Here is a 23,536-nt window from a genome sequence, read left to right on the forward strand (position 1 = left end):
GGAGGGGAGAAGAAATTTTGTGCAAGCAAATAAGATGAAGTGTATTAATGAATGATGAAAGTTTTCCTAATCAGCCGTGGATGAGAACTTCAGGAGGAAAATAAAGGCTCAAGTATAGGAAATCTTTTTGATTACAGCTGCAGATATGTTACCTTTCTTTAATCAAAAATGTTGGGAGGGGTGGTAGGAGACACTTTAAATTAACAATGATTTTATGAGCTGCTTGTTGTTTTGCTCTCCATTTTATAAAGGAGAACTCCATAATTAGAATAGTCTTTAGCTTTTTGTTATAATTTTTGTTTTGTTTTTTTGTAATTTCCCTTGCTGTCATCATCAACACTGAACCAAACCACCTCAAGTTCCTAGGTATGTGCTCCTCAGCTAGAGAACTGTTTTTCTAAAAAGGCTTATGTGTAATTGAACAATCTGTCAATGAGAGATTTTTCAAAAATTTAAGTATTTTACTTTTTGGTAAATTGCTATATTTTTGTTTGAAAGTCATCTTAGAAATGGCTTGGCCTGTAACTTATTCTTGTAAAATGTAATTTTAAATTAAACGTTACCCAAATGGAGCTCTCAAAGTAGTTATTACAATGTCTTTGTGCATTGTTTGGATGTTATCACATTTTGCTCCGGTGAAGAACTGGTTTTGGGGAGAAGGAGCAGAGTGTCTGGTATAGGACAAGAAATCCCCAGATATGGCCTAGCTCTGGTGTTTGGTATAAATACATGAAAGGATGGGAGTACTTTACCAAGTGTTAGGTCACTCTAACGAAATAAATCAATTAACAGCAGGCTACCAAGGAAGAAAAAATAACTTTTTTGATGTGGTAAGAGAGTGGCCCATTACAGACAGTTGACAAGAAGGTGTGAGTAACAGTAGGGAGAAATTAGAATTGAAGAAATTAAATTTAGGTTTTGTAATGACCCAGCCACTCCCAGTCTTTATTCAGGCCTAATCTGATGGAATCTAGTTTGCAAATTAATTCCAGTTCTGCAGCTTCACGTTTGAGTCTGTTTTTGAAGGTTTTTTTTGCTGAAGAATTGCCACTTTGAGGTCTGTTGTTGAGTGACCAGAGAGATTGAAATGTTCTCCTACTGGTTTTTGAATGTTATGATTTGGGTCCATGTTGTCAGATTTGGGTCCATTTATTCTTTTGCATAGAGACTGTCCGGTTTGGCCAATGTACATGGCAGAGGGGCATTGCTGGTACATGATGGCATATATCACATTTGTAGATGTGCAGGTGAACGAGCCCCGGATGGTGTGGCTGATGTGGTTAGGTCCTATGATGCTGTCCCTTGAATAGATATGTGGACAGAGTTGGCACTGGGATTTGTAGCAGGGTTTGGTTCCTGAGTTGGTGGTTTTGTTGTGTGGTGTGTAGCTGCCGGTGAGTATTTGCTTCAGGTTGGGGGGCTGTCTGTAAGCAAGGACTGGCCTTTCTCCCAAGGTCTGAGAGTGTGAGGGATCTACAACCTATCCTGAAGGAGCCAAACCCTGCCCCTCTGCTGTTTAATGGATTTATCTTGTTAGACTGACCTAACACTTGGTAAAGCACACCCATCCTTTCATGCATTTATACCTGTTCCTGTATTTTTTACTTCATACATCTGATGAAGTGGTTTTTAGCCCATGAAAGCTTGGCCCAAATAAATTTGTTAGTCTCTAAGCTGCCACAAGGACTCCTCATTTTTTTTTTTCTGATTGTCCATCTTGGTGAGAAAAGCTAGCAGCTTACCCTTGTTGGGTCCAACTGCCCAGCGACCTTACTGGCTCCATTCACTGGACATGCTCCTGCATGGAGTAGACAGAAAATATTGGATCTCCCGGGCCTGTGGGGAGAAGAGGCTATAGATCAGCCTTAGAAACATGGACATCTACATGTAGATTGCTTGGCAGTTGCAGGCAAAGGGGTATGACAGGGATTAGCAGCAATGTTATGTGAAAGTGAAGGATCTGCACCAGGGATACCACAGAGCCAGGGAGTGCAACAATAGATCTGGTGCTGCACTGTAGACCTAAGTCTGCAAGGAACTGCGTACTGTACTTGTCAGAGACACTACCACCATTCCACAGAGCATTGTGGATATGTTGGAGGAATATATAGAGAGACCGATCTCTTCTGTGAACAGTCAGGAAGAGGAGGAGGAGAAGGGGGGGAGACATGGCACGGGACTCCAGCTGTGCCCGAAGCCAGGACCTATTTGAAGTGTAGCCAGTCCTGCCAGGCGAGTGCAGATGAGCCTGATGAAGGAGAAGGGAACTTCAGTAAGTGTGTGTGCATGCATTTTTCCTTAGTGTTTTAAAGATGGTGCCTAGCCCATGTCTCTCTCTCTGTCTCTCTAGTGTGTGTATATCTAGATATAGTGCCCATATACATTGCCACTTCCCTATATTCATACCTGCGAAATAAGGATTGAAATAAGATTATAGCTTCATGCAACTGAAAATCCTCTTCTCCTTTCCCCCGGCGGCGTGTATGCATCCTGGCTGGGGCTGCAGAGTGGTGCTGTGCGGAGGTGCTCCAAAGCTGAAGTGTTTAAGTATTTCTTATTAGAAGTGTTTATGGGAATAATGGAAGGGAGTTCTTGAAACTTTTCTCTTTTCCTTGCAATTGTAAACCCGATGCTATTTCTGGCATGGTGACCTTGGAGGATGCCCCCGTCATGCCCCTGATGAGGAGGAGAAAGAAGAGGACTAGAGAGGACATGTTCTTTGAGATCCTGCAAGCCAGTGGGCTTGGAGACCCAATATGACCAACAGTAGGGAGAGAGGACAGGAAACAGGCCTCGGAGTCCCATGAGGACAAGGAGAGGGAAATGAACCAGGTCATAGTGGGTCTTCTCAGGCAGCAAGCTCAAAAGCTGCAGACGCTGGTTGACCTACTGGTCCAAAAATCGCTCTTCACCATTTGCAGTCCTTAGAGAACCACGTGGCGTTACGTACACATCTGTACTTGTATGACTCCATGCTGTGGACAGCAAGGAGAACCACGGCTTTACATATGCTGACCTGTGACACCACAGTTGGCATACGTGTAACCACAACAGACTGTGTTTGTGCACTCAAATAGATGTAAATGTTTACTCCTTTTCTTATTTTAAAGTTTCACCTCCATTAATTTGTTTAAAAAATTGTATAGCATTGGATGTGGTTGCTCTCCCCACTTTCCCCCCCACTGATTTTTCTACACTGTTTTCCCACTCAATAAAAGTCTCTATTTTTGGAAAATCAATTTATCTTTATTAGTTTTACAGCAAATATTGCAGAAAGCAAACCATAATTGTAAATGCACACCGAGCACCATATAATTGATAACTTCAGGAAAATACCCAGTCATAGCCATAAACATACAGTAATCACTACACTGTTAGAAGCACCCAAAACTCCAGCACAGAACACAACTGTGGCTGACTGCTAAAGTGCCTTATAATGATAGACTGAGCTCCTTGAGGCTATCAAATTAGTTAGGGTGATCAGATGTCCCATTTTTAAAGGGACAGTCCCATTTTCGGGGACTTTTTCTTATATAGGCACCTATTACCCCTCCACCTCCATCCCATTTTTTCACAGTTGCTATCTGCTCAGCCTAATTAGTATATTTCCTCTATTGAGGAGACTCATGCAGAGTCAGTGAATCAGGTTAATAAACTTTTGGCCATGTCTTCTATGCTGAAAATCATTTTTGTCTCTCTTCTCCCCCCCCCCCCCCCAATCTTCCAGTTCAAATTAGCACACGATGTACACCATTTGAAGCCAATGAAGAGACTCCAGCTGATTTCTAAGGAAGTTTGATCAGGCCTTTAACTTGTGACAATCTCATAAGAACAACACATGTCCTTGTAAGATTGGTTATTGCAATTCCTTCCGAGGAGGATAATAGTACTTCAGATGGTAGCAGACTGTTTAGCTCACTAATTTGAATGACCACTATTTTATTATTTCTGCTTCTCTGTTCGGTACATAGAACTTAAACTTCATGTTCATTGGGGAAAAAAAAAAAAAGCAAATATGCTACAATGTAGTACAAAGTTCACCTTGCCCCTTGCAAACAATGGGCATATCTAAAGTATCTTACTGGCTGATTAAACAAAGTTGTGATTTGTTTGAGAATTCAGTATAATTGCACAACCTGGACCATACTAAACTTTTTTTTTAATTGTTTCATGTTTCTATGAAAACTATAACCAACTTCAAGCGCACCTATATGCGATACCTGTGCTTTTTGGGGGACAAAGACCGCCAGGGCTGAGACCTTTTCTCTCTTAGCACACAGTGGGAGAATCTTTAGCACTAGACACTGTCTCACGTATGTGCTTTCTTTTAAAGTTGCCAAGAGAGGCTGAATACAGCACAAACTCCACAACAGTGCATTTAAAGCTACATCGCTTGAACTTGTGTGCTTCGGGAGTTGTTGAGTCCCATCCATTACTTTAACTTTCTTCTTTTCTTAGGAGAGTTTCAGAACACCTTTGAGTGGAATGATACCCTATATCAGTGGTCCCCAACCTTTTTTATCTGGCGGGTGCCAGATGACGAGCCACGGAGGACCATGGCGGCGGACGAGCATTCGCCGAAATGCTGCCAACAAGCAGCAACGTCAATAGGTGTCGCTGCTGAAATGCCGCCGACAAGCAGCGTCATCCAGAGGTGTCGCCACCGAAATGCTGCTGAAAATCGGCGGCGTTTCCACAGTGACGTCTCTGGATGACACTGCTTCTCAGTGGCATTTCGGCGGATGCTCGTCCGCCAGCCAGTACGTGGGTGCACTTAGACACCCTGGCGGGCGCGATGGCACCTGCAGGCACCACCTTGGGGACCCCTGCCTTATATAGTGGTGATTTTAAATTTAAGGAGGGGCAAAATACCACCACAGCATAAAGCACAGTCTCCTGCTGACTTGAGACATAATGGTGGAAACCTTTAAATAACAGTCATGAGTTCAGGTAGCTGTCACTATAAAGTCCTCTGTGACTGTCCCTTATCCACCTTTATCATGTCTTTAACAATGATGTCAACCGTAAGCCCTCTCGTTACAGCTTATCTCACAATTATTACCTGGCATTCTTCCATGCCTGCCCCCTATGCATGAAAGCATCTTGTGCTTATCTGCATGGACCCCACCCGTTCTAAATTGAAGTCACTCCTGAAGACTGTCTCTGTTGCAGTGCCTATAAGAAAACTACAGACACTTCCATGCTTGTAAACAAATTAGGATATGTAAAATACACCCAGTTCAGTATCTGTTAATGTAACTGTCTATTCGTTAGTTGCCCATCTACTGTATTGGTCACTTTCCCTGTTTAGACTGTAAGTTCTCTGGGGCAGGGATCATACTGCCTCAGTTTGGAAAGCACATAGCATATTGTGAGTGCTGTTGGAAATCAGTAATAATAAAATGAAAAGTCAAAAACCCCGTTGTCCTGAAGTTTGGGGGAGACAGGGCCCTGCACCCCCGGCTTCCTGCGATTCACCATGACTCTCAGCCAGACAGTAGGACAGAAGGTTTATTAGATGACATAAACACAGTCCAAACCAGAGCTTGTAGGCATAAACAGGACCCCTTAGTCAGGTCCTTCTGGGGGGTAGGGATTTTAGACCCTAGCCTTGGGGTTCCCTCCCATTCCCCAGCCAGCCCAAAACTGAAACTCCACTGCAGCCGTCTCACTCTCCCTCCCCGCCCTCCCAGCTCCTCCTCCCGCCTTTGTCCAGTTTCCCGGGCAAAGGTGTCACCTGGCCCAGCCCCCCTCTCAGCTTTGGTTACAGGCTCAGGTGTCATCCTCTGCTATCCCACCCCCATGCAGACAGTCCTAGCAAAACTAGGAGATATTCCCAGGTCAATCCGCCCCGCTCCCTACTGTGTCACACCCGTAAGCTTAGAAAAGGTATATACCGTAAATCCTCAAGCTTTTGGTCACGAGGCATCCTAACTATTGAGAGGAGAGGGATTACGAGGAAGCTTTCCCTGCGGGCAGGTTCTACCATAACAGCCTCTCCTGGGTTTTTTCCTTTGAAGCATGTGACTCTGTCTGCTGTCAGAGGCAAGATAGTGGTCTGCTATTCGAATGGACCTCTGGCCTTCCTAATCATGTGGAAGTCTTAAATACAGGTTTGATGGATGGATTCACTTTGTCAGCTATCTAAAACAAATTGAGTAGGCATAATATGATCTCGATAGCACCAACCTGTGAGAAATTCACTGCTTTCTGAACAAGCTATGAGCAGCGGGCGTCTCAGTTACAATAACTGAACCTTAGGGTCATCCATTTTTATAAGCTGGTTGCAGGTAAAAAGGTCAAGTTGACACACATGATGGCAAAACCAGTTTCAATGGGATCGTTCTCAAAACTGTTTGTTTGTATTACCGTAGCACCTAGGAGCCAGGCCCCAAGCAACATTTATCTGGGCACAGGGCAGACTCATAACAATGGGCTGCCATTCCATCCCACACAGATACAGAGGTACAAATATACTCCCCGAGATTACATACGTTACACTTAAGTCAAACTCAAATGGCCACAATTTAGCCTGACTTTTTTTTTTTTTTTTCTTGTGGTGAAGGGCTTGTGGCCCTCTTGCCGGGCCACTCCCTTGGATCGGGCCCGGGTAAAGTGTTATCCATTTCCTCCTCTTCTCCTTCCCCCCCCCCCCCGCCCCACTTGGGTTCTGCCTAGGAGCCTTAGTCATGCACCAGGAATGTGTACAAACACCCTCCCTACCCCCAAGTGTCTGCCCCAAGGACCTTGTAACCTAAGGCAAGACAATAGGTGGATACAGGCAGATGGGGGGAGTAAAAGGAAACAGTGAGATAATATTGCTCAGTATGACAGACTGGTCTTAACACACAAGCCACCTAACTGTCACCAAGGGTTTTGTAGGCATCACGGCAAATGAGAGTATTTTTAAGGAGGGGTTTGAAAGAGGATTCTTTTCGTGTTGGTGACAACCTTTTTATTTAAAAAGAGGCTGGCCAAAACACGGTGCGCACACAAAAAGCGGCGTCAATATTGATGTTCAAAGACAGTGGAATGTGTCAGCATGATCGACTGCTGTGCAAGGTGATGAGCTGGTAATTTGCATTTTCAGAAACTGCCACACAGTTCTTCGAAAAGTTATTTTTAAGCTTTGTATCTGCCAGAACACAAAATGTCCTTTATTTCAGTGGTTCTCAACTTTTCAAGACTACTGTACCCCTTTAGGAGTCAGATTTGTCTTGCATGCCCCTTCACTTAAAAACTACTTGCTTACAAAATCAGACATAAAAATACAGAAGTGTCTCAGCACACTATTACTGGAGAATTGCTGACTTTCTCATTATGTCTGTATGAAATTTTAGTTCGTACTGACTTTGCTAGGGCTTTTTATGTAGCCTGTTGTAAAACTAGGCAAATATCTAGATGACTTGATGTACTCCCTCGAAGACCTCTGTGTACCCGCAGGGGTCCATGTACCCTTAGTTGAGAAACACTGCTTTATTCCTTTGCTTTTGGGAAATCTACGGGGTGGGGGGAATTGGAAATCAAGATAAAAATACTTGAAATTTTGTATCCTATCTAGATCTCACTTGCTGTTTCTTTATTTTTCTTTCCTCATGCACTGGTATTACTAAGTACACATTATTTAATTTAAAATGATAAAAATTTCACTATTGGTAATTAATACCAAAATAAATGTTGTTGTTTGTTTTTGTTTTCAAAATCATATGACCTTGTTATTGAAGAGATGAACTTGAAATCTGAGAACCAGGAATTCCTGTGGAATTCTCTGGATCATTTGAGATTTCAAATGGCCCTCTTATGCAAATAATTCTCCCCCTCCCTCCCCCTTTCAGTGCTCTGGCAGTTACTTATTCTTGCCAGCTTTTGCTATGGCTGGACTAAGAGCCCTTCATGTCTCTGATTGGCACTGTTCTCTAGGAGCTGAACTGTACAGCTCCCTCCATAAGTCTTTCAGAATTTAACTCAGGATTGAAAAATAGACCAGACTCCTCCTATTCAGAGACTGACAATTCTTTCATGTTTGGGAAGTAGTGATCTAACACCTTCAAAGGTCACTTGTATTTGCATGAGTAAAACACCTTTTCTTTTTTTCTTTCCTATTTTATTAGGACGAGTCTCGACTCCTCAGAGTTAAGGTTGTTTCTGGCATTGATCTAGCAAAAAAAGACATCTTCGGAGCCAGGTATGTGTGTCGTGTTCAGCACTTGTTTAAAATTTATAGTACGGGCACTATAGCAATTTTATAGCTGTTTATAAACACAGTGAATGATTCTGTGATGTGATCGCAACTGGTGTAGATCATGGGATGTCTGTTAGGAGGCTAGCAAGCAATTTAGTCTCGCACCCTCTGGAATAGTCCCTCCCACACCACAGAGTACGCCAGTTTGTTTGTTTTCTGCCTCTGCGATAGGCACCACACAAGGAGGCAGCTCAAGCTTTAGTAGTGGTATTAGATACTGTATTTAAAATGACTTTTTTCTTCCCTCTGATTTTAAGAGGGGCAGAAGGCATGAAGGATGCAGTAACTCATTTTAGTTTCTGATAAAACACCACTCCTACTATTTGTTTCAGCAGCAGTTGTGCTGGTGTGTAGATACAGAAGCTTGATAGGATTGTTGCACTGTGATTTATTGGGGTTTGGTATTTTTGGGGAGTGGGGGGGAATTGGGTTTAGGGCAGTCAATCTTATCCAGATGTCACTGGTACATTTCCTGTGTACTCTGCCTTTTTAAAAGAAAGTGGTTTGAAGGGTTTCCCCAACCCAGTCCATGCGGGAGAAGGCTAGGAAGTGTTAATGTGAAAAAAGCATGGAACAGACCATGCTGACATTTTTGCCAAATAGGAAGCCTTCGCACTCCACAAGAAGGGCCTGTTTAATAAAATGCAGATTTAGTGGAGTGAAAGATTTTATCAGGCTGAGGAGTCAGCATTTATGCAACCATTTCACAGATTTTTTGTTTATTTGTTTGTTTTGTGTTTTTTCACCTGCTAAGTGTTTCAGGAATCAGTTAAGGTCAGAATTACAGAAGTTTTTCAACTGAAGACCAGTGGCTGGATGAAGAGAGAGAGCCTGCCAGAGGGCATAAGCCAATTTTCACACAAGTGGCTGCCACCTGTCAATCAACAGAAAGTGAACAGACCATGGTCTGCACTGATATAACCTCAAACAGGGTGACAACTGGCAGAAATAAAAGCTGTGGTTAAGTGTTTCTGATTAAAAAGTATGGCAAGGCCACTTTGCTTACTTCCAAGTTTTCCTTTTAAAAATTTTTGCTCCCAGCCTAGGCTTATGGTGCATACACTAAACCAGTGGTTCTCAAGCTTTTTTCATTTGCGAACCCCTAACAAATTTCATATTGAGGTGCGGTTCCCTTTGAAAGTCTTAGGGTACGTCTTCACTACCGGCCATATCGGCGGGTAGCAATCGATTTCTCGGGGATCGATATATCGTGTCTCGTCTAGACACGATATATCAATCCCCTAACGCGCTCCTGTTGACTCCGGAACTCCATAAACGCGAACGGTGGTAGCGGAGTCGACAAGGAGCCGCGGACGTCGATCCCACGCCGTGAGGACAGTAGGTAACTCAGTCTAAGATACTTCAGCTACGCTATTCACGTAGCCCTTAGATGTAGTCCACGGACTCTCAGAGATCTACAGACCAAACTACTGTTCTCTGGTAACAACCTTTTGCGGACCTCATAGATGTAGATTGCAGACCTCCAGGGGTCCACAGACTACAGGTTAATAATCACTGCACTAGACAGCTCAAACCACAAATTGCAGTCCCGAAGGAGTGTCCACTTAAACATAAAAACACTCTTTCTGAGAAGCGATATTTCATGAATGACCATGCAAATTAATAGGGTGGGCATATTTGAGAATTTTTGGAGTGTGCCTAGAAGGTAAACAAATCCCAACCTCTGGCAGACGACTGATAGTGAGGGAGTGAATTCTAAAGTCAAGGACTCTTCACGTAAATCATTTAGCCAGCAACCCCCTTTTTAAGTCTCCTTTAAACTGAGTAGGTTCTAGCTTGAGTATCCCTGCTGACCTCAACCATGTTGCATGAGGAGCGAGGTAGTTTCCAAACTATTTAGCGCTTTTTAGGTTAAGACCCACAGCTTGAATTTCACCACACAAGTTACTGGCAGCCAGTTTAGTGCTGAATGTAAAAAAGTGGAATCCCTTACTGCAACTAATTCTAGCTTCTTCATGTGTTAATGTGGATTATTTTGTGTTTCTTTAATTATGCTAAACTGTAGTCCATCAGTTTGATTATCTAGTTTGAAACTACTTAAAAGCAGTAATTGAGGGTTTAATCAGTGTGTGTGTGTGTGTGTGTGTGAGAGAGAGAGAGAGAGAGAGAGAATCTTGCAACAAATGTTCCGTTGGTAGATATGTGCAGAATGTGGTGAGACGGAGCTCTTTCTTTCTCCTCTAAAATTGCTATTTGAAATAGCTTGTGACTGCTGACCATAAGCAACAAAAACGCAGCTCATGTTTGGAAGTGATGAGATACATGCTTGCAGAATAGATTAGTAGTTGTACTGTTAATAGTGTTGGCTAACTTGCAGTACAGGAGTACAGTTTCTTGCACATCCCCCATTAGCATTTATCTCATGGGAGGCCTTTCACCTACTCTTTCAGCTGAAGGTGAGATGCTGCAGTAGCAAAGGGAAGAGGTAAAAGGGGAACAAATTCTGGAGGAGGGTGGAGTGGAGAAAGGAGAAAACAATTTCCATTTAAAAAAAATTAAGACTAGAATTATGTCTTGTTAACTCTGCATTTTCAGCTCTTTAATTTGGCTCCAACATTTTTGTACTGGTATAGACAATTATTGGCTTCATGTATTTAATTGTCTCAAATGAAGAAACAAAATCTGGCCAAGTTGTAACTAAATTTGACCATTCATGTAGTTTATTTAAAAACCAAAACAAACTAGTGTTTGGGTAGGCAAATTCTCTTACCATAGAGAATGTTAGTGTTGGGGGTATAGGGGCAAATTTAAAAAAGAATCTGAGGAAAATGAAAAATTCCTTAGCATACATGTAATTCTTTACAGGATACATGGGAAGTTTTATTATTGAATCCCTGGCACTGTAGTATCTTCTCCATCAGCCAGACCTCTCATATGTTGTAAATATTTAAGATGCCTTAATCAAAAGAGTCTGAAGTTTGCTGAAGAATGGATAAACCTCAAAAAATCAGTGTTATATCTTTGAGTTCAAATGCTTAAGTTGTGTGAATTGGCAATGAGTTCTATTGATATGGCCCTTAAATATTTAAAGTAACTGTCTCAAGTCCAGTAGGGTTTTCATTAAGCTAAACAGTTGAAAACATAATTTGGAGTATATTTCAAACTTTGTTTGAAATAGATATTTGCTAAAAATGATATTAATGGCATCGTACATTATCAGTTTTACTGAAATGCTTGCACTGCTGAGCTGACAGGCTTCTCAGAAAGCTTTTTGTGGGAAAAGGTTTTTTTAAATGGATTTGCATTTTCTGCTGATAGTTTTACAGTTTATGCTGCTTGACTCAAATATGATTTTTGAGTTGCCACAAATATCAGTATCATTCCAATGAAATTATCAAGAATACCTCCCCAAAAATTATCATGCTGGTAAATTGTGTTGAGTTAATCAATAATCAGTGAGGTATGAGCTCTACATTACTTACACTGTAGAACCTAATTTCAGATAAAACTGTCTGGAGGAAAAGTGTGAAATTCTAAAGATTGTTAAATTTTCTGAAGCATGGCGTATGTGAGATCTCCTAAAATAGCACTCAAATAGTCATATCAAAGAGGGTGGTGGTGGTTTGGTGTGTGTGTGGGGAAACGTGCACACAGCATAACTCTACTGCAAAAAAATTTTTTTTGGAGGGGAATCGTGATGGGATAATCTTTCAGCACTCTGTCATTGGTTCAAATCTTGTCAAACTCGGCAGCAGCTGAAAGCCATTGTGACACGTTTGGTTTTGTGAAGTCTGTGGATAGTCACAGTCTAGCTGCTGGGTGGTAAGTGTCCATGTCATGGAAAAGCCCACCATGGTTGCCACCCTTTTTGGCACACTCCACAGATAAATGAGCTGAGTGGGCCACGTAGCCTGAACCATCCTCTTGTTCATAGGTGGGAGAAAGTACAGAGATGGAAATCGGTGAATCAAAGGGCTGGAGGTAGGAACAAAGAAGGAGTTCCGCAAATCAGTTCAGTGCCTTTCTCCAGAAAGACCTCCGATAGCGCCAGGTTCTATTTGCAGATTCGTGGTGTAAATGCGTGTGATAGTGCCTGAGTTTTGTATAGCGTGCTGAACCCACGTGCGGCCCAGTCTTTGCAATGCAGGAGAGGGGGTGCTCGTCCTTTATCTCTCATTAAGAGGTGGACTGGTGGATGTCCTCTCTGCCTCCTCCCATGTGTTCCAGGCCTATGGAGCCTCTCCCTCCCCTTCTCCTGAGTGCAGGTACCTGGAGGGAAGGTGGGTAGACTCTTTCCTCTGGCTCCCCCTGTTGTCTAAGTCTGTCTCTGCCTCTGCCCTTCTGCTGCTGAGTGGAGCTCTTATCTGGGCAGCCCCGCACAAAAGGAAGGGTGGGGGTGGGTGAAAGCAGGGGCTGCAGAATGGCATTTGAAGTGGGGGCATAGATTCTTTTCCTCCCACCTCTGCCTGATGCGCCTTTCCCCTTATCAGCAGCTTGGCACCTCTGGCCCATGAGCGCCTACAACGCCGCCCCCACCCCAAAATTGAGTGAGTGGTGCTACGACCTGGGCACGGGGTTGCAGCACCACTAAGGTTTGGCCTGGCCATGGCCCAGGTGGCCCCACTGCTCTGCACTCTCTGGGTCTTCACAGCTGAAGGTGTGAGGGAGCTTCCCAAACCTGAGCCAGTCTTTTTAGGTGACACATTTGAGGAGCTGTCCCGGATTGAGGTGTCATTAGTGGAGGTTTTGGATCAAACTGATAAATTAAACAGCAATAATTCACCAGGACCACATGATCTTCACCCAAGAGTTCTGAAGGCACTCAAATGTGAAATTGCAGAACTACTAACCGTGGTATGTAACTTAACTTATTTAAATCAGCTTCTGTACCAGATGACTGGAGGATAGCTAATGTGACTCCAATTTTTAAAAAAGGTTCTAGAGGCAATCCTGGCAATTGCAGGCTGGTAGCCCTAACTTCAGTACCGGGCATATTGGTGGAAACTACACCTCTACCCCGATATAACGCTGTCCTTGGGAGCCAAAAAAATCTTATCGTGTTATAGGTGAAACCGCGTTATATCGAACTTGCTTTGATCCATCGGAGTGCACAGCCCCACCCCCCCTGGAGCGCTGCTTTACCGTGTTATATCAGGTTGCGTTATATCGGGATAGAGGTGTATAGTAAAGTACAGAATTATCAGACATGTATATGAACATGTGTTGGGGAGGAATCAACATGGTATTTGTAAAGGGAAATTATGCCTTGCTAATCTACTAGAGTTCTTTGAGGGAGTCAACAAGCATATTGATGGGGAATCCAATGGATATAGTGTACTTAGATTTTCAGAAAGCCTTTGACAAAGTCTCTCACCAAAGGCTCTTAAGCAAAGTAACCTATTATGGGATAAGAGGGAAGGGAGTCCTCTCATGGATTGGTAACTGGTTAAAAGTTAGGAAATGAAGGGTAAGAATAAATGATCAGTTTTCAAAATGGAAAGAGGCAAATAGTGGTGTCCCCTAGAGGTCTATACTGGGACCAGTACTGTTCAACATATTCATAAATGATTTGGAAAAAGGGGTAAAGAGTGAGGTGGCAAAATTTGCAGATGATACAAAACTATTCAAGATAGTCAAGTCAAAAGCAGACTGCAAAGAATTACAAAGGTATCTCACAAAACTGGGTGACTTGGCAACAAAATGCCAGATGAAATTCAACGTTGATAAATGCAAAGTAATGCACATTGGAAAACATAATCCCAGCTATACATATAAAATGATGGGGGTCTAAATTAGTTGTTACCTGTCAACAAAGAGATCTTGGAGTCATTGTGGGTAGTTCTCTGACAACATCCACTCAATGCTGCAGCAGTCAAAAAAGCTAACAGTGTTGGGAAACATTAGAAATGGAATAGGTAATAGGTAAATATCATATTGTGTCTATATAAATCCATGGTATGCTCACATCTTGAATACTGTGTGCAGATGTGGTCACTCCATCTCAAAAAAGATGTATTGGAATTGGAAAAGGTACAGAAAAGGGTAACAAATTTGATTAGGGGTATGGAACAGCTTCCTTATGAGGAGAGAGAAAAAAGACTGGGACTTTTCAGCTCAGAAAAGAGACGACTGGGGGGGGGAATATCCTAGAGGTCTATAAAATCATGACTGGTGTGGAGAAAGTAAATAAGGAAGCATTATTTACTCATAACACAAGAACTAGGGATCACCCAATGAAATTAATAGGCAACACGTTTAAAACAAACAAAAGGAAGTGTTTCTTCACACAATGCACAGTCAACCTGTGGAACTCTTTGCCAGAGGATGTTGTGAAGGCCAAGAACAAGGTCCAAAAAAGGAACGAGATAAGTCCATAGAGGATAGGTCCATCAGTGGCAACCCTATCCTCTGCTTGCCAGAAGCTGTGAATTGGTGACAGGATGCATCACTTGAGGGTTACCTGTTCTGTTCATTCCCTCTGAAACACCTGGCACTGTCCATTCCTGGAAGACAGAATACTGAGCTACATGGACCTTTGGTCTGACCCAGTATGGCTGTTCTTATGGAGTGATGACCTGCTGCTGTTGTACACATGAGCACTTTGGGGTCTGGAACTGGCCTCTCTTTACCTCCTCTTCACCAAAGGCTCAGTTTGGAAGATACGGGGAAAATGTCACTCTATGATGCACCTACCCATACCCTTGCCACTACAGGACATCACTCCCCATGTTGGTGGGGCACTGTTGCCCACAGCTATTGGCTGTGTAGATCATGTGCTCTGTGGATAACTGAAGGCTATCAATTTCCCAGTGCTCTTTCTGTTTCCTTTCAAAAGTGAAAAACATGGTTTGAGGAAAAGCTGCTGCTGGCATTTTAAGAATGCAATTTTGAGCAAGTCTGTGTGAAATGTCGCTGAACTCTTCGTGAGGAGGGCAGTCAGGTGACCTACACTAAATATTGATACACTTATAATCTCTGGAATGAGTGACTCATAAAGTGTTTAATGAAATGGTATTTTGAAAACTAGCATTAGAACTGCATAATTACAGTCATAGTAGCTGATAAGCTACTTCAAGGTTGAGTCATGGCAGTATTTAATACTGGGGCAGAATAATGTGAACACTACTGTGTGCCTATGAAAGGTGCCTTACAAAACATGTTATATCTTACATATAAAACCATCTCAATGGGCTTTCTTTTAAGTATTTAATATCAGGAATTACTGCTATGGGTCACCTTAATTTTAGATATCAACAATTTGCAAGTGATCATTTTTAGAGTTTGAAAGTCCTCTCTTTTTCCACTGATAACTTCTGAAGAAAGTCACTATCATTTGGAGTACTTGAGAAAGTATTTTGAAACAAAAATTGGGCTCCACAATTTTTTTTTTTAAATGAAAAACTGTAACTGTTTTTGGCCTGTGGTATTGCAGGTAGGCTGTAATTCAGGATATTCGAGAGTTGTTCAGTTAAGGTGACCCATTGAACAAAAAAACAGATTGGCAGTTAGAATAGCCCTCATCATTGACATAAGAATAAACTCCATTGGAATCTAAAGTTCTATTTCATAGAGCGGTAGCTAAATTGGAGTGATTTCTAGGTGTGCCTGATTTCTTCCTAAGCAATTTTGTTAACACTGAAATAACTGCGTCTCATCTTTTTTTTTGGTCTACTCAGTATGGCATGGTTTTTTTTGTTTTTTTTTAAAGTACATGGGCTCTTAGCTGTAGAGTAAGAATTTTTAAGTGTTGTAAATCAATGTCTAGTGAAACTCAGTAGTTTTGAATGGAACCTTGCTGGCTCTGCACTGGGCAATAAGAGAATGTAAATTTCTGTGAGCAGGTTTGTTTGTGTGTAACCATTATTGCATGAGCACTGATTCACTTACATATTTTACAACCTGAGGTTGCTGTTGAAATTTAAAGCATTGTGATTTGAGTAACTTTTTTTAATTGTCTCTAAAAATGTTTGTTTCCTTAAATGTTTAACGAGTTAAATTATTGAAGGAATTCTTACTTTTGTTTATCATCCAGTGCAAATTATAAAACCATGAGTTGTAATCATGGTACACACTGAAAACAGTGCTGTATTTATTTTTTTTCTGTATGTATTTGTATTGTGATGGTGCCCAAGGCTTCAGTCAGGATTGAAGTCCTATTGGGTTATTCACTGTACAAACAAATAAAAAGACATGGTTCCTGCCTCTGAGTTTGTAATGTTTAAAATATAATCTCATCTCCTGACTCAGTGTTGTTTACTAACATTTCAGTGATGTGTCTGTGATCTTCTCATCCTTTTCTCCCTTGTCGTGCCCCCCCTCCCACCTCCAGTGATGAATTCCCCCATTCATTGCTTAAGTGAGGCTGCTGTGGTGGTTCTGATGACTCTCCCAGTAATAAGTATTTACAGGATCATGCCTTTAAATCTGTTCTTTAAATATATGAATAAAATAGATTAGATCTATTTTTGGAAGTGTGGAATTTAACTCTATTAATCTAGGTTTTGTCTGGGTGGGGAAATGGATTCATAATTGTAGCGTAATAATTATTATACTTGTAGTTTTACCAGTGAAATTATTCTGCTATAGCTAGGCCAACCCATTTCCCCATGTAGACAGGCCTTTAATGTTCAGGTATGAGTGCTCAGCAGTCCCTGAAAGTTAGGGACCATGTCACTAGTCCAGTGCAATACTTTACATTAACTAGCTCATAAAATGAGATCATCATAAATTACATGTGGCAGTTCTGAGTGATTTACTTTATGTAGTTCCTCATCCCTGCTGTCTTGTTTTTGCATCGTGTTAAATTTTTAAACTGTTTTAAAAAAAATATTTATTACAAATATAAACGTATTTTAGGGATTTAACGTTTAGTAATCTTAATTCAGAATTATTAAGGAGTATTTGTGTTGGGTATCTAGGACATATCTGAGGATGGAATTTGGTTGTATTGGTGGGTTTTTTGGCATAATTATAGGCAAATCTTTTTTAATAGGTGTATGCATGCATGAAATGCTTTCAGAATAGAAGTCAATAAATGCATTATTGGCTGTATGAAATTACAACTGTTTTGCTGTAGTAAGAATGTCAGCATATTTGTTTTGGAAGGGTGTGTTTTGGAAATGGGACTAAATTACTCTGCTACTACTTCCAGAGTCTTCAAAAAATATGCTATACCTGGAGTTTTGGCTATCTAAAAGGTTGGGGGGGTTTTGTTTTGTTTTTTTTAAGTGAAAAGGTTTGCAACAGAATGATTGATTGAAAAAAATCCTTAACATGAAACTACATTTTACTTCTGACTGCATCATTGTTCAGTATATGCCACAAGTGGGTTCACTGATGTACAACGGCCAAGTAGAAGTAGTCCCTGCTCTGAGGAGACTACCATCTAAAAGGCACAGCTAGGACAGCAAGCTTTTATTTGCCTTACATTTTCTTCTCTTAATACCCTTGGGTTAGCTTCAGTGGTGGGAGTGCTAGAGCCAACAGACTCCAGGTTGCTGCTGGCATTTTAAGAACACAATTTTGAGCAAGTCTGTGTGAAACGTGGCTGAATTCTTCTAGTTACATCAATTCTGTTCTCATTGATTGTAACTGAGAAAAGAAAACTTGGCTCACAGATGATAGATGACAGACATTTATACCTTTTATATTTACCAGCGCTCCCATCATTGTTAGTTCTGTTCAAATAATGGGCAAAGAAGCCTGGTATGAAGACCCAGAGGTCATGTTAGCTCGGAACATAATTTTTAAATACTTTTCTTCCCACTGTTCATTTCCTCTTACATAATAAAGGACTGAAGAAGGCAGTTGAGTGACGTGAGTTAGTGTCAAGAAGTTTAGATTACTTGCCTACACAAATTCCTTTTTTAAAATGCACTAGTACACAAGAATTAACTGTTCAGAAGTTCCTTATTAGGGTGTTCTGTACAGATTATATTCGTGGGAGCCTGAGCTCCCTCTGGTGGCTAATTTAACGTATACATTTATCTTTTACTTTAGCTAAAATACATTTACTTTTTAAAAATAGTTAATGGTATATTTAAATCCTGTTGTCATTAATTGTCATTATCCTTGCTAGTATGATGACTTCTTGAAACTAAAAACTCAAATTAAGCAGGATTTTTTAACAATGAGGTTAATTAACTACTAGAACAACTTACCAAGTGTTGTTGGATTTTTTTATCACTGTCAATTTTTAAACCAAGGTTGAACTAGAGTATTTTTTCTTAACCCCCTCCCCCCAACCCTCCCAAACAACAACAAAAAAACACCCCAAACACCCCCCCCTCCAATCCTCTATCCAAACAGGAATTAATTCAGGGAAGGCCTCTGGTTTTTGTTACTCAGGAGGTCAGGCTAGATGATTCCTTCTGACCTTAGAAGCTGTGAAACCCTTAATTCAGCAAATAACGTCATCATATGGGGTGTTTTTTAAAAAAAAATCTTAACCATTATCCTTGGACATCAGGTATTGAGCAAAAACACACTCAGGACAATGCCAGGCTGACAAGAGTAAGTAATGCTGTCAAAATAACATCGTAGTGGCACAAAACAGAAAATATTTGCGTGACTGTGATTCTATTACAATATTTAGTCTAGAGGGCCTTTCTGCAGGTGAGGCAAAAAGAAAAGCTATGTCTACAGTGCAATTAGATACCCGTGGCTGGTGTGTACCAGCTGATTCAGGCTTCCCAGGTTTGGACTGCAGGGCTGTTTAATTGCGGCATAGACGTTAAAACTGGGGCTGGAGCTCAGAGTCTAGGACCCTGCGAGGTGGGAGGGCCAGAGCTCTCCAAGCCTGAAGATTTGTACTGCAATTAAACAGCCCCTTAGCCCAGTCCAGCGAGCCTGAGTCAGCTGGCATGGGCCAGACACTGGTGTCTAATTTCAGTGTAGACATACCTAAAGTGTACAGTTCTGCAACCCTAACTCAAATGAGTAATTACTTACGTGAGTAATGATTGAATCCAAGAGGACTGCTTGCCTAAATGGTAATTAAGTAGGATTAGACAGGCTGAAACCCTGAAGCATGAGCTTTAGGAACGTAAGATATAACCTGGAAGCCCCAAGCCGTTGAGCCCTGTCCCCCATCATCACAAGCATCCCTGTCATACAATTGCACTCAAAAATTTGCCCATCTCTCTCTTAAAACTGTGTTGTTTGCCTCCACAACTCCTCTTGGGAGGCCGTTCCAGATAAAATAGGAATTAGCTGTGTTTAAATTTTTAAAAAACCACACACAAAAATAGCCCTAGTCGAATGTTAAAATGAGAAAATGTGCAGAAGTTTGAAGTGAGAGTGCAGGCACAGAAGGAAAAGGGGTGGGGTGGAGAATTGAGCATGGATGTAAGCAAAGTTTATTTTAAAAGGTTAGACATTCTCAAGTTATCTAGCCCTTGTAAGTACATGAGCTTTACCAGTATTGCTCTCCTTTCTCCACCTCCTCTCACCCACTGTTCGTTAAGCGCACTTGTGCATCTGGTCATAATAGGGGTGGTGGGTTTTGTTGAGGTAGGATGATCCTGTGGTTAAGCACCACTTTGGGATTCAGGAGAGGTGAGGTGAGTTCAGTTCCTGGCTCTCATATGCTTCCTGTGTGAACTTGATCTCTGTACCTCAGTTTCCCATCTGTAACATTGGGATAGTACTTTTTTTCCTGCCCCCTTACTGGTCTGTTATATGTGGCAGGACTGTCTCTTACTATGTTTGTATAGCGACTAGCACAGTGGAGGCCTAATTCTGATTGGGGACTTCTAAGCACTATCGTAATACAAATAATTTGATAATATCAGTTATTCCAACCTGCCTTTCAAGCCAGCCACTTGTTGTTTGGCAGATTTCTTAGAGGCATTGTTGCAGAGGTCAGTCTTGAAGAGGGATTTCAAAGAGGGCACAACGGTGGCTTTAAGCTAACAGAAGTGCATTCCAAGGGGAAGCATGGAAGATGCACGCATTTATGCAAGAAGCTGATAAATGAGTGGTCGAGGCTGGCATTGTGGGTGGAGAGGGAATGCCATTCAATAGAAAACTGACTGATAGTAAAGTTAATGTGTGTTAGAAATCTTCATTTTTAGATGTTGAAAAATGCAGGTTAATTCTGGCTGCTGTAAAAGAGGGGGAAAAAAATTGACAACCATGGTCATGAAGTTTGAGGTCAATAATGAGGTCTAGATACATCTGTATTAAGTTTGCAATCCAGTGTGTGTCTGATGGTATTACATTAAAAGTGGTTGGTTGTGCTTTTATTTTTAATGCAACAAAGCTTTCTGTAAAACCTCGTGTGCTCTTCCCCGCCCCCCTTGCCCCTGCTGTAGCCAAGCCAGCCTGTCCCCCCTCCCCATCCGCCCCCCTCGCCAGGCTTCTGTTTGCACTTGAAAAGTTGGGTAATGCACAGAGATTGGGCTACTGTGGGCAACAAAGGGTATGCCTCTCTATGATGTGTAGGCAGCAGCAGAGGGCACCAGAGGGCTTCATCTGCCTGCAGCACCCAATGGAAGTTTTGTGGGCCTGATTATAGGGGCATTCAGGCTTTTCTGGCTTCCCAGTTGGCATCAAAATCAGTAGGGTTCTGCCCATTGATACCTAGAATATACCCTGAAATTTTGGAATGAATCGGATATAGTTTTCAAAAGTTACCACATTACATAAAGCTAGGCAAACAGCAATGATCACTAGTTGAGTATAGGGCCTTGCTTTGCTCGACCCACTAGTAGGCATTGTTGAAAGATTTTTGAGGGGTTTTATGAAAAGTTTTTAACTATTGTTTTTTAAAATTTGTGGTGAACCAATTTTGAAATCAAAACTTTTCCTTTTGATTTGAATGGAAATGAATCTCCCTTCCTTTTCCCAGCTTATTTCATTTTGTTGAAAAATAAGAATCTCATGAAACACTGATAATGAAACTCTTCATTTCATGGGGGGGGGGAATTTATATAAATCAGAAAGCATTCACATTTTTCAGCCAGCTCTGCTTACTAATGTTCTTTGTGCATTGATTTGTTTGTAGATCTTTCCCAATTATGGGAGTGCAGGAACCCGTTGGGGAAGTTCACAGGGCAAAGAGTCAAATGTTGAAACAAATTCAAGGGGAAGAAGTGAAGATGTGGCTCTAACTGAGGGAACTAGTGTTGTGTGCTTTTTTTTTTTTTTAAACATAGCCTTCCAAAGAACTGAAGACAAACACGCATTTCAGAGTGAACTGAATTATGGTATAAGTAACACCTGCTATTACTATAATTGAAAGAAGCAAAATAAGCACATTTTTTTTCTACTTTGAGAATTTGACAGCGCTGTTTCAGTGGTAGCCGTGTTAGTTTGTATCGGCAAAAAAAGACGAGGAGTCCTTGTGGCACCTTAGAGACTAACAGATTTATTTGGGCATAAGTTTTCATGGGTTAGAACCCACTTCATCAGATGTATGTATAGCACTGTGTGTATAGTCAGCTTTACTGTTTCTCCTATGTTTACAGTTTTTTGCTTTTGTGGGCCTTTCACACAACAACAAGGAGAGAAAAGAAAACATTGGCAAAATAGGAAAATGTGGCTGTGGAACCACAGAAAGGGTGAGGTGAAACTAGTTTGAATTTATCTAAGCTGACTAGTTTCTAAATTGACACTGTCCCTTTTTAAGTGTTCAAAGTGAGTTGTAGTTGGCACTCACCTGAGTGGATCAATAAACTTTGATATTGGCTTCTTTTGAGTTTTGATACCAAGGCACAATATTTGGGATGTTAAATTAATCCTGGTTGGAGGGGAAGTGAGCCCATGTGATTAATGGGAGGGGAGGAGGTCTATAAGACTGTTGTTAGTGAGATGCAGTATTGCTAGTGCAAGATGTTCCAAAATGGAGTCAGACCCCCAAAACATGAAATACTTTTGGTAACTGAGCCTTTACACTTTGTTTTCCAGCTTATCTCTGCAACCATGAGGGCTAGAATCTTATTTAAATAAAAAGCTTGGATTCTCAGGTAATCCCAGGACTCCAGTGGGTGGGGCTTTAAGAAAAACACCAGATACAGCAAGAGGCTGATGGTAGTGCTAAATTGAAAACACTGAAGATGCAGCCCATGCTCTGAAAGTTTGAGAAACTCTGGGTAGTGGGACCTCATTCAGTATCCACACCTTATCTCAGGCATTCTGTCTTCCCCAGGAAGCATGTTTAAGAAGAAATCAATAGCTTACTAGCAGTCTGTGCACAAGATGCTTAATATTTAAAAAGGTAACACTTGGAGTTGAATGAACCTTTTAAGCATTCTATTAAGATGCTTTTTGTGAATGTGACCTGCAGTGGGAGATGGATTTGTGCCCCTTTTTTGCTTCTTTCAAGAAATAGTCTGAAAGAGTCTCTTTCTTTAATATTAGAGTATATGTGTCACAAGAACTGGCATGCAGGAGGTGCTGGGAGGGAGGGGGAGGAGCGTCCATGAAGTCGGCACCTATGATATGTGTAATGTAAGTTTAGTCTTCTCTGGTTATGCTGGAGTACTCCTTATGGATCAGATGTTGATAGCAAGCTCCCTCAGACTTCAACGGAAAAGGCAGAAGTGTTGAATCATTAACAAAACAAATTTTTGTCCTAAATTTTTCTTAGGTGTTTGAGTTAAATGGGTGCTAGCAACATGTATTTTAAGTACACCTCTACCCAGATATAACGCTGTCCTCAGGAGCCAAAAAATCTTACCGCGTTATAGGTGAAACGTTATATTGAACTTGCTTTGATTCATCGGAGCGTGCAGCCCCGCCCCCCTGGAGCGCTGCTTTACCGCATTATATCGGATCGCGTTATATCGGGGTAGAGGTGTAGTTTGAATAAAACACACTTTGTCTCGCAGCTGTTTGGGATTTTCACTTGTATGGTACACATAATAAACTTACAACTTCACCAGAATCTTGCAGTCTTTCAGGAAAAAGATTTGTGTATAAAAACCAAAGCTTAACTTTATACGGGGCAAAACTTCTCTGACCTCCGCCCTTTGCTGATTACTTTTAGCCATCCAGAAGAGGTTTCCATTTTTTATGCTTTACTAGCCCTTTTTACTTTAAAATTTAGGAGTACCCCCAGTCTGAAACAGAAGGACATACTGGCAGTTTGTACAGATAAGTTTTCACTGCCTCTTGACATTAGGTTTTTTTTTTTTTTAAGTAGTCATAACTTGTATCATAGAGTCAAAGTCTTGTCTCTTCCTTGGTGAATGAATTGAAATGTGCTCATCTGAGTTAATTAGCAGTAAAAGCCTGCAATTCTCCTCACCTTGCAGTTATGGAGGATGCACAGCGACAGTTATTACCTCAATCCAGCAGTCTGGTCTATGTGAGCAGTCTTATGCCCCAGCA

General features: G+C 41.4%; 1 protein-coding gene across 3 annotated transcripts in view; it reads left to right on the forward strand.

Annotated features, from left to right (window-relative positions):
* Positions 1 to 23,536, forward strand: part of NEDD4L (NEDD4 like E3 ubiquitin protein ligase) — a 342,440-nt gene that overhangs the window by 69,941 nt on the left and 248,963 nt on the right. For all 3 annotated transcript variants that reach the window (XM_045021773.1, XM_045021771.1, XM_045021772.1), the window contains one exon: positions 8,112 to 8,185. In XM_045021773.1, coding sequence (XP_044877708.1) covers positions 8,112 to 8,185 — 74 coding nt within the window. The remainder of the gene's footprint in view (positions 1 to 8,111; positions 8,186 to 23,536) is intronic.

This window comes from Mauremys mutica, chromosome 6 (genome assembly GCF_020497125.1).
Source record: "Mauremys mutica isolate MM-2020 ecotype Southern chromosome 6, ASM2049712v1, whole genome shotgun sequence".
NCBI lineage: Eukaryota > Metazoa > Chordata > Testudines > Geoemydidae > Mauremys > Mauremys mutica.